Here is a 12249-nt window from a genome sequence, read left to right on the forward strand (position 1 = left end):
AAGAGTATGCGACGAGAAATGTTAGACTTGCATTATGTTCCACTAATCACAATTACTTCTATGAAATATCAGTGAAATATCAAACCTTTTCTTTGCACTAATAAATTAACTAGTTAAATAATGCCAGGGAAGTAATGGCTGTCGAAAATATTGTATGTTTTGACATACAAATATAATATTATATCAAGTAAACTGCTCTGAAACGTATTTGATTTCAGTTCGAGTGAGTTGTTTATTTATTTAAACTTTATTGCACAATTTAACAAAAACAGAGTACAAATGGCGAACTTAACGCCTTAAGACATTGTCTACCTGTCGACCTCTGAGCTAAACAGATATAGTTAGTTATATTATGGTCTAAGTAACATTACCAATTTCAGCTGGCATGCCTCGGGCGGGGTTTTAAACCATAAAAAAAATGTGATAGACTTTTCAGTTAACTATTTGATAAAAAATAAACATCGTGTGTTCGATTATATTGAATATCCAGTTAAAAGCATATTTTATATAGAAGAAATATATTGTTCATAATAAGTCAGGTACTTACGAGCTATATATTGCGCCCGCGCGATGGATGACCAAATGAGGAGGGGCAAAACTGCCCCAAGGAGAGCCTTCATATTAGCAGGTGCTGGAAAGCTGCATCTATTTCGATTGTTGCGTCAGCTGTGTCTTCAGAACCCGTGGTTCCCGCCTAAACAATGCTAGTTAAACCACAACTTCGTGGTTACCAAGAACCTGTTACAACACTTCGCACAAAGCATATCCAAACATTATGATATCTGGTAAACATCTTTTACAATATTTACAATGTTTCTATTATACCTACAAAACTAAATCTTTATATATTTTAACTTGAATGCATGTACTTATTTATATTCAAAGTTTATACGTATTAAGGACCATCTTCGTTCAGCAGAATAATAAAGGTAAAATAATTTGATAATAATTTCTATAGTAAGCATGTTATACAATGTACCTATACATGTGTATAAAAAAGCTATTTTGTAATATATTTCGTATACCATTTATCGTTGGAGATTTCTTTTGATGGTATTTAAGCACATTGTCATTTAGTGTCTGTTTGCTGGCTGTTCACGATGAAGTTTCGATACAAACTGACCGGTGATTATTCTTTGTCAACTGTCATCTATTAAACGAACCCACGGACCAGGCACCGGACTGCGGCGCTCTACATGTATAGAGCGCATCTGTCATAATGGCTCTATCACCGTACAACTAAACTTTGATTTTTACATCATAACGTAACTATGTAAAGGATAAATTCGTGTTTCAGACTAAAATAAATAAATAATTAGAATTTAGAATGCCTGTTTTTTGTTAGGCTTAAACACAATTACAAAATTTCAATGAGTATAGTTAAGTAATAAGTTTTTTGTCAATAATTTCATTTTTGATAAGTACATGCTTTTATCACTGTCTAATATTCTTTCCACACGCAACTAATACTCATTTAGTACTATGCCTTATGGGAAACGGTCGAAGAGATAGTTCAGATCCGGAAACTGCTACCAAATTTTAGTATGCTGTTGGGCATTGTACTGGGTCTCCAAAACTGCCGGGAGACAGCGGCGCCGACCATCTACTTCAGCGGAATGACGTCATCAAAATGACTCCCGCCTCGTTGCGAATATTGCATTTTGCACCCAAATTATGCATTGCACATACACGTGTGGGGTATTAAACGAAAGCCAATAAAATATTATATATTTCGCTAATACACTATGTACCAAAATATACAATAGTTTAAGAGAAATTTATAAATAAATCAAAATGATGAAAATAAAATATTCGATTATTTGGGTTTTTCAACCAAACCAAAAGTCGGACGTTAAAACAATGTACTACAAAATTAAAGCTGATATCTCAAGCCATACCTGATATCAAAATAATCAAAATCAGACCAAAAATGTGAAAATTATGCATCCAAATGTAGGTATTTGCTAGAACAAATGCATGAAAGTTAAAAAAATCGAAATTGGTCATTTTCAGGATAATCCGCATAAGCTTCTACTATGTTATTAGCAATATAAAAAGGATCATAAAACTGCTGGGAGACAATCTCTATAGTCCCTGAGTGACAAATAATGGCGTCATACATGTGACCGCTGCCGAAATTTGCATAATCTAAATTATAACTATACCATGCGTCATACATACATATCAAACGAAAGGTTATTAAATATATAATTCTTTAATACATTATTTATAAAAACAGTGTATATTTTAGAAGCTACAAACAAAGAAAAGCCACTTTTTTTGAGAAAAGTTCGTGTATATATATTCTATAGCTCAACTAAAAACGTTATAACAATGTTGCGTCTAATATAAAAGAAACCAGTTTTTCAACTATACGTCACAGCTTATGTTTTTAATTTCCGATAAAAACTGTGGAAGTTGTACAATGGCTTGTATGGCTTGAGACATCAGCTTTAATTTTGTAGTACATTGCTTTAACGTCCGACTTTTGGTTTGGTTGAATAACCCAAATAATCGATTTTTTTTTCATCATTTTGATTTATTTATAAATTTCTCTTAAACTATTGTATATTTTGGTACATAGTGTATTAGTGAAATATATAATATTTTATTGGCTTTCGTTTAATACCCCCACACGTGTATGTGCAATGCACAGTTTAGGTGCAAAATGCAATATTCGCAACGAGGCGGGAGTCATTTTGATGACGTCATTCCACTGAAGTAGATGGCCGGCGCCGTTGTCTCCCGGCAGTTTTGGAGAACCAGTACCATGCCCAACAGCATACTAAAATTTGGTAGCGGTTTCCGGATCTGAACTATATTCCCATAAGGCAGTGCACTACATCGAGACAATTCTAACAAACCCAAACACAATTAGGTTGCGTTGTTTTATCACAGAGTTCCTATGGCCACCTCCTGAGTCCATCATAAGATCAGCTCGATGGTACCATAATATTGCATTGTCACCACCCAACTTACATACAACTTACAATATGTATGTAAAGTTTCAGCTCAATCGAATAATGGGAAGTGGGTCTTTATTTAGCTTGCAAGATTTGCCCCGAACAAACACTACAACATTTTACAATATTCAATGTATTTATGGTGCCTTTTTGTTTAGTTAGTGCCGAACAAATAAGTAATATAAAATAAAATGCTCTCCTATATGTAGGTACACCGTAATTTCATTACGGTTACCCTTAAAGCTAGTTTAGTACTACTTTTGGCCCGATTCCAACAATGATTATAAGATGTCACAGCGATACGACACTTTATTTTTATTCGTAATAATGACTTTTGCTACCAGGGCACTTAGCCAATGTCAAGTGTTTTAGATATATTTAGTAGTCTTCGATATTCAGTCAACAATTTTAACCAACCAACCTTTGCACTGACATATCAGTATCGTATCGCTGTTACATCTTATAAGCATTGTCCAAATCGGGCCGTTTATTATTTATTTGAAATTTTTGTCTTTAGCTACGAAATACCTAAACTATAATCGCTTTTAGGTTTAATCACCATTCAGCAAATGAATAGGTACGGATAAAGTGAACCCTAGGTAGGTAAATTTAATCTCAAGAACGAGTACCTTAACCTACCTACACAAATTCTGTAATGCATCGAAGTACCTTAAGACTTGCGACATTCAATGTTTGGGGCTATTTTTATATGCGTTTGTTAACATAGCATTAAATTTTCTACTGCCACCTACATTGGGTGTCGGCCATACGGCGATATAAATCACATTGACTTAATTTGTGAGCCATTCTTCCGCTGCCATGTGCAGTTGTTTTGTTATAATACTCAAACTTATTGCAGCCGTATACTGCACCTGATAATAAGAAACATTATGAACATCTGGACGATAGCAGGAAATTAGGAAATGTACCCATAGGGAATATTAGTAAGCCTTAGACATTGGGGAATAGAAGAGTTAACATTTGCTTTTCATTGTGTTTATGACCTTATATTTATTTCATTAAGTAAGATGTGTATAGATGGGTCCCTAATATTATTCTAAAGTTTAATACATTTTTCCCCTCACTAGCTCGGAAAGCCGTCTTTTATCCTTTAAAACAAGCGGGGAAAAACGCATTTTATCCACTAGTGGGGAAAGTTATTTGACCTTGGATGGAGCGTGTTTAAGTAGCTTGACAGATAACAAAACGTCAAACGCTCATAATAATGGTTCGTTCGATATTAATTATCATTAGATAAATGATTTGAAAATCTAATAAAAAATACCAGATTTAGCTTTATTTAATGATCTTAAGTCATAAACCTTATAATTCCATAATAAACGTTTGTTTTTTAATAATTATGTTAAATATAATTCTGAACGCACAAGTTAAGTCGATGCAATTTCAAAACGCATCATTGACATTTCATATTCATACGTCAGAAATGTCAACATTGACAACAAAAATTTTGCTTTAAAACTTCTCACGTAAAAGTACAGAATTTCGAGAGTTTTTTGTTATAATATCGTAAAAAAATGAGTGATTCCAGTTGATGAAGATGATCTAACGCCTGTGGATGTTGCACTTTCCTCGCTATAGTGAGGGGAAAAGTTTTGTGTTACACACGGGTGCAAATGTATTTTACTTCTCGTGTGTTAAAACACTCGCTACGCTCAGGATTCTCTTTTAGAACCACTCGCTTCGCTCGTGGTTCAACTATAGAATCCTTTCGCTTGCTCGTGTTTCAATTCCACACTCGCGGGTAAAATACAACTTTGCACCCTTGTATAACAAATAACTATTGTATTTATCTCACTTCATCTCTTATTTTTCTAGGTACTCTCGTATAACTCCATCTGATATCATTTTACGCTGATTCGTGTTACTTAAAAGGTTAGGTTTGGTCAGCCCTTGGTTAGCCCTTGATAATTACACTATCTGGTTTTCACATTGCATTCTTTTGCCAAAGAAATGAACGTCATCCTGTTGCGTTCTCACGTTCAAAATATTCTCCCGAGGATATTATTAACCTCGTGTGCCACCTACTCAAATGAAAAATGTTTTAAATACATAAAAAACTAGTTAACTAAATGAGGAAAATGAGGAGGAATGTTCTTTAAGTGTATATTTGTCTGTCTGTCACCTCTTAACCAAAAAGCTCCGTAGCCTAAAAATCCACGAAACATTTTAATTTATGTAGTCTAATTTATAAATAATCGCAATATCCTAACGAATTAAAAGCTAACTTACTATAGGTACTAGAACAGTGCCTAAGTTAGCTTGTTCCTAGTAAACCATATGCAGTTTATACTTGTATCATTTAACCTTACCTTAACATTTTGTGGTTGTTTTTATTAGTTAGGTACCTCAAAATGACAGCGTAATAAAATTTTGGATGACGTAATGTAAGAGTAATAAAAAAACAATAATTTTTGGTACATACACACATGGATGTGTGGCAGTGTAAACGTAACTGTAATGTGACGTTTATGTTGGCACGCCCACGCCCACGCCACAGGGCGCACACGCTATACATCAAAAATCACTTGCGTTATATGTGTGAACGGCACGTCTGTACACGCGGCATGCGTCATAGTGTGAGTGTTGCTTAAAAATAGTACCGAGCGGCCGGCGAACGGCCGTCAATCTGCTGTCGCGGGGCGAGGTAATTCTAGTCGGAGCGGGGCGGTGCGTGGCCGTTCTGTATGATAATACTATTACTTATCTGTGCCCACGCTCTGTCGCTTGCCAAGTCGGTGTAAAGTTAGTTTGGTCTACCTCTGCATGCATTTTTTTTATATTTTCACATTTAGCCAGTTTAACAAAATCATTAAGAATAATAAAGGAAAGTAAAATATTCTACGCCAACAAGTAAACACGGAGACGGCAACGTATAAAAGAAATTTCACGTTTGTTCAATCTGATTAAAGTCCTGATAAAAAGGTGCTCTCTTCAAATATATGTCATAAAGATAAAATCTATTCATGTTAAACAAAATATAGTACATATTTACTGTCCAATACATTAATGCATATTGACTCACTGTAATTTATTTTATTAGAACTTAGTTGCAGCACCTTTACAGATATCTTGTTTCTGGTGTAGTTTTATAAACAGACGTAAGAATGAAGATAGAAGATTACCTATGCGTCAGGCGAAAGTATGTCATCCCTTTTCATCGCGACTATGGCTTAACAAGAAAGCTCGCAGTAATCATTGCCAGGAGAGAGCGGCACTTTGTATCACCTAACATTTTTTTCGAGAATTACTGCAAAGCCATTTTATACTAACGTATGCTAAAGGATTTTTCTAAAAACCTAAGCAATTATTTCAGTTTTGCTAATACATATTCTAAAATCAGCCTAGATTAATTAATATCGAAAATAAAATACATGAATAAATAAATATAGGTACTTAAAATACGTCAATCTCAATATATCAAAGTACAAGAAAATATAAAAAACCGGCCAAGTACGAATCGGACTCGCGCACCGAGGGTTCCGTACTTTTTAGTATTTGTTGTTATAGCGGCAACAGAAATACATCATCTGTGAAAATTTCAACTGTCTAGCTATCACGGTTCATGAGATACAGCCTGGTGACAGACAGACAGACGGACAGACGGACAGACGGACGGACAGAAGGACAGACGGGCAGACGGACGGACAGACGGACAGACGGACAGCGGAGTCTTAGTAATAGGGTCCCGTTTTTAACCTTTGGAACCCTAAAAACAATCAATAATCAACAAACTTCATAAATAGGACATGAAAATATAAAATAGTACATACATACGTAATAGTCTGTTTTATTAATGTCGCAGATAGGTACTAAGTTAATAAAGTTTGTAAACCAAGTACATAATATATGAGTAAAAGCAGGTATGTACTAGCTGAATGTGCGCTTACTCAACAATGGTTCTTGGTTTTGGAATAATATAAGTACCGTAAAATAAGAACTATAATCCTGTAATACAACTGTGGTCCAACATTTTTACGTTGATTAATTGATTTTCAACGAGCCTTTTTGATTTATACTCGTTACATTTATTTTGTTGCTTAGATATACTAATGTTTTTTCCTATATTAGATACCTACTCATTATAATTTGAAAAATATTTATACATATTTTACTGGAACTTGAACTTGGACTACAGCTCACAGTTGTAAGTTGTGGACTAAAGTTACCTGATTTTACGGTGTTAAATAGTGTTTTATAATTGAGTATTTACTTTTTAAGATTATCTTATATACCTAAGTACAGTGTTTGAAATCTTGCCAGGGAATTAAACCACGTGGTGATGCTTGAATGGTCTTTGCCAATTTAACTGTAGTACCTATACAAGGCATATTTTACTAGACAAGGTAATATGCGCAATGACTCGCGCTTGATAAACTCAAATTCCGCGGAAACTGGCAAAAAATCATTATCAATGCTAAACTTGGCAGCGTTTGAAGTCTAGTCTGTATTTGACACTGCCTGATTTTCCAATTCTATTATATTAGAGTCTGACCGTTACTGGCAGCTGAAAAATGCGTAAGCGTTTTGGTGCGTAGTTATATTGGGTTATGTTCTCTGTTGTTTCTGTCAGGTGGATATTCACTTTAAGGGTTAGGTGTTTAAAATCTCGACTCTACTTCGGTGTGAACATCCAACAGAAATGACATTTCAACATAACGGTAATAAATAGTGCATTCCCCTGTGTAAACTGACTGTGTTATTTTTATCATGTTTATTTTCTGAGATGCAATGTACAAATGTACATAGTTTTAAATAAAGATTAGGTGAATATGTTTCATGAAAATGAAATTGAAACAAGCTTGCTTACAGTTTCCAGAGTTATTTCAGATGTTGTCAGTAGTTTATGGGTACAGTCAATGCTTTACTCTTAAAAATTATGCTCGTACTAAGTTAAACCATGTACAATAAACTTGTATTCTTACAATTGTAGCTTGACAAACCATATTGAACAATCGGTACGTTTATTTTATAAAACATCAGTTACAAAACATTGATTGACCCTATTTCTGTCAGCTGACAACAAAGCCTATTAGTAACTTGGTAAATTTAACTAGTCTTGGTAAATTATCTAAAATAATAACATGATCTCAATCAAAAGTAATATAAAAGTTCTCTTATATAGGTAATTTATACGCCATCAAATCATATAATGTAGTAAAAATATACAGAACTGATTTTGGCAGCGTATTTTATATTTAAAACAGTTATTTCATTACAAACAATTCTATGAAATTATACAAAATGCTTAATGTATTAAAAATATAATAATTTTCCATCGGAGTTTTATGTTAGTGAATTAATTCAAATAAAAAGATATTTGAATTAATTCACTCACTTATTTTTGTTAAAGCTACTTTCCTGTATAAGCTTGGTATAATTTAAGCAAATAATTATAATGATCGTACCAAGGACCAGTAAAGCCTAAAGCTAACGAGGAGGTTCCCGCCGCTTTCCTTTGGTAAAACATTCGGCAAGTACTCGCTAACTTTGGCAAGCATCTCTGCAAATAAGTTAATTGATTACAAATAGTAGTTTGTTTCATTTCTAAAATAAATGTGAAAAACTTAAATATGCGTTAATAAACACCATTCTTGATATACGATGAACCGACTTAACTAAACAAGTTTTAGCAGCACTAAGCATTTTGGGGACCTTAAATATTTTACCGCAGTTGTATTGTTTATTAAACTTCAAAAGAGGTTGGTATGTTTTACCAAGTAAATAAGCTCAAACGTAATTTTCACTATTCGGAAAAGGCATATATATTTATTTAAACTTTTTGCACAAAATACAAAAATAATATACAAATTGCGGAATTAATGCCTAATGGCATTCTCTACTAATCAACCATTCTCAACAGAGACATGTAAAATGACCTGATAAGCATGACCTGTACTTATGTGACATAATAATTGAATAAAACATTGGTAACAATGCCAACAATACCTTATACTGTCACTCATTGATTAAAATCGACAGTCGAATTAATGCTTTCAAATATTATAGGTACTTATCTATTTATCTATAATAGTGATTCCACGTATTTAAAATTGATTTGCACATAACATACAGGTTGAATTTTCTGAGTGGGTCAGCGAGGGCAGCTACCACTCTACCAGATCTCGAGCTGCTACGCGAAAATGGTCTTAGAAGACCTTCCCTCCATGTCAAATTAATGAAGATTGGCTTTTACAGATTTTGTAAAAAACATTGTAATATGTTTTTAACTTAAGTTGACCTCTAGGAAACTACTGATACTGGATAGGAATGGAATCGATTGGCATAAAAAAATAGCATGTGAAAAATAAAAGTTTTCATTTTTATACAAATTGCTTGGGAAACGTTTTCCTCGATTTGTGGCTTTTCAGCCGTTCATTTTTTTTTTGGTCCCATACAAGCTTTTGATCCTGGAGAGGAATAGGATCGATTGGCATATTTTTTTTTTGCCAAAATTGACCTTTTTCCCGCAACCTGTAAGTTTTTTCCAAAATCTGTAAACGCCAATCTTCATTAATTTGAAATTAATAATAATAATAATAGCCCGCAGGGCAGCTTGTGGCGAGCTGTTGGGGAGTGACGACCCCACGGACCCGAGTGCTCCAGAGAGTCGGTCGGGGTCTCCGGCTCCGGCGTGTCTTCGTTGGTCGGAGTGGACCCCAAGGTGACCCGCAGGACTCTCAGCTCTGGCTTGCCTTCATTGGCCGTCCAGAGGGGAGTCGTAAGACCTATATGCTCCAGGGGTGGAAGTGTTAAAGGGCATAACGCCGCGAGTAACTTCGGAGAAAGCGCAACAGCACACCTCTCGACACCCCTGAGCCGCTCACGCCGGTGTTGCGCCTGGCCGTCTTTACGATGGCGCATCAGGTGCCCATCTAACGAGTGGCGAGTCACCGCCTGCCTCGATAACTTGTGCAAGCAATGTTATGGCAGGTGTCCGGGCTTCTTTACAATAGCCCAGTCTTTTTCCACCCAAACTTAAACTATAAACCAGTACTCTGTCCATATTCTCTACAATAGCTTCCAATGCCTGCTGAAACCGGTTCACAGGTATCTATTGATGTACCCGCCAATGGGTTCCAGCAGGCGTTCTACATGACTTCAAATCTCTCCAAACGGCCTCTACGTGTTGGATCTATATCCCCACGCACGCCTTATAAATGACCGGGCTCGAAAGACCCGAGAGTTTTAAAACGGAGATACACATTATAATAATAATAATAATAATAGTTCTTTATTTACAGGTAAACACCCATTTCAAATACATAAGTACAGTGTAAAAATACAAAAATAAAATACAATTAAAAATAAAACTAAAAAATACCTAAAATTAATAAAAATTAGGCAGTGGCAGTCAGGATCGTCACTTCCTGTTCCTTGAGTGGAGGTCTTCTAAGACCATTTTCGCGTAGCAGCCCGGGGTTTGGTCGCTGTCCTCACTGACCCACTAAGAAAATCCAGCCTGTATATAAAAGTTGAAAAATAGTAGTATTTACCTTACTTTGGCTTTATTCAATGAACATAACTTTGTATTCGACGATTTCTCGTCTAGCTCGACAATGCAAGTTAGTTAGAGTAGCAAAGGCATGCTTGCCACGGTTCCTGCGATGCGTGGAAGCATCCAAACTTTAATACCCACTTATTAAACAAAGCTCTGCTGTAACTTGCGTGAAGTATGATTTATTTGCTGCTTACAAGACCAACAGTAAAAACAAATGAAACAATAAATTAAAAGCGTTAATTTTAAGATTTTATAACCAAGGAAATTAATATAAGATTTGTAGCGCAGCAGTAAGGCGTGCCGTTTCCAAATCAGAGGTCATAGGTTCTAACACCAGCTCGTTAAATATTATGAGTTTCTCGGAACGTTTACTTATCACTCCGTCTAAGCTAACTTTGCACCGATTTGAACAAAACAAAGTGTGGGAGTGTCAGTGTTAACGCCATTTTTCAAAGAAATTTTACATTAGTAGAGCGTTGCTTTTTTGGCATTTTTTTTTATTTCATTTATTTCATTTTATTTATTTCCCACATAAAGCACATAAGCTTTTGTGAGTTTTTTTGTCACTTTTGTGTTATTTCTAGTCAGGCTCACGAGCCCTTTTCATCCTTATAGGACAAAAACCTTGTCTGAAAATTCCCATACATTTTTCAAGCTTTCCTTTTTGTTACCGCCATACAAAGAATATGGGGAAATGGTAACACAATAGGAAAAAAGGAAAAAACCTTGGGACATTTTTTTATCCCATTAGGATCAGAAGAGCTCGTGTTCCTGACTAGAAATAACACAAAAGTGGCAAAAAAGGTCACATAAAAAAATGGGAAAAAAAGAAACGCTCAGTAATGCCATTGCCATACCTCGTTGCAAATGCATACAGTTAGCTTTGCTCGGACTCTATAGGTATACAAAATACATATAACTTTATTGTAAATAGTTACTCAGGAAATCCATGAGAAAACCTGCACACAACTGTTAAAAAATGTGAGGTCCTCATTAGGCAGTCGCAAATCATGTTGTACCACACAAGACTATAAATACAAATGTTAATAAATGATTAGCTACAGACTTTGATATCGGTTCCAGGGTAAGGGCCACGTGTTTCACTGATAACTTAAGTGGGCCAGGGAACTTGTAATGGGACCAAGACAACAATAAATTTATTAATGTACCTTAATCTCTATTACAAGTAATCACTTATTTGGGTTGGATATGTAATATTTTTAGCTTGCGGTTTAAGAAGAGTTTAGCTTCATCTTGGGGATAGTACTGTCAAACCGCTGCCAACATACAGTTTTTTAGGCTTTGGCGATAATACCTAAATTTTAGACCTATCTTTAAAATTACAATACTTCTTTTGTAACTAAATTAGTAAACCCATAAATATTCTAGCACCCTACACATAATTACAAGCGAGCAGGTACCCTAATATTATTATCATTAGACGCATAGCTGACAGATAACAGATAACAAACAGAAATTTACATGTCAAGTGATCTTCAGTAGGTGGATCGTATCCATTACAAACACCTTGTTCACACATCAAAGTTTATTTTAATGTGGGTGGTTAGGTGGTACCAAAATAACAGTTTATGGTTTTCTCCACGCGTAAGACAATGTTTCGTTCAAATAAACTCTTTATTCCCTTTGTGCCTTCACGTCTCGCGACACTTGTACTAACACGAATTTCAATATCAATGACCAAAACGAGTTTTTAAAAGTAGGAAGTGCCGGGATATTTTTTTCGCCACACGCACTCGGAAAGATTCC

At 35.1% G+C, this 12249-nt stretch overlaps 1 protein-coding gene across 17 annotated transcripts in view; it reads right to left on the bottom strand.

The window, feature by feature from the left end:
- LOC134754140 (basement membrane-specific heparan sulfate proteoglycan core protein) overlaps positions 1–12249 on the bottom strand; it is a 319966-nt gene that overhangs the window by 138899 nt on the left and 168818 nt on the right. For 2 of the 17 annotated variants that reach the window (XM_063690238.1, XM_063690237.1), the window contains exon 1: positions 548–706. The exons of 14 other annotated variants lie outside the window; for them this stretch is intronic. In XM_063690238.1, the coding sequence (XP_063546308.1) occupies positions 548–620 (73 nt within the window). In that variant the 5' untranslated portion in view covers positions 621–706. Of the gene's footprint in view, positions 1–547; positions 707–12249 lie in introns of those variants that run through there. One more of the 17 variants, XM_063690239.1, reaches the window with a different exon arrangement.

This window comes from Cydia strobilella, chromosome Z (assembly GCF_947568885.1).
Source record: "Cydia strobilella chromosome Z, ilCydStro3.1, whole genome shotgun sequence".
Classification (NCBI taxonomy): domain Eukaryota; kingdom Metazoa; phylum Arthropoda; class Insecta; order Lepidoptera; family Tortricidae; genus Cydia; species Cydia strobilella.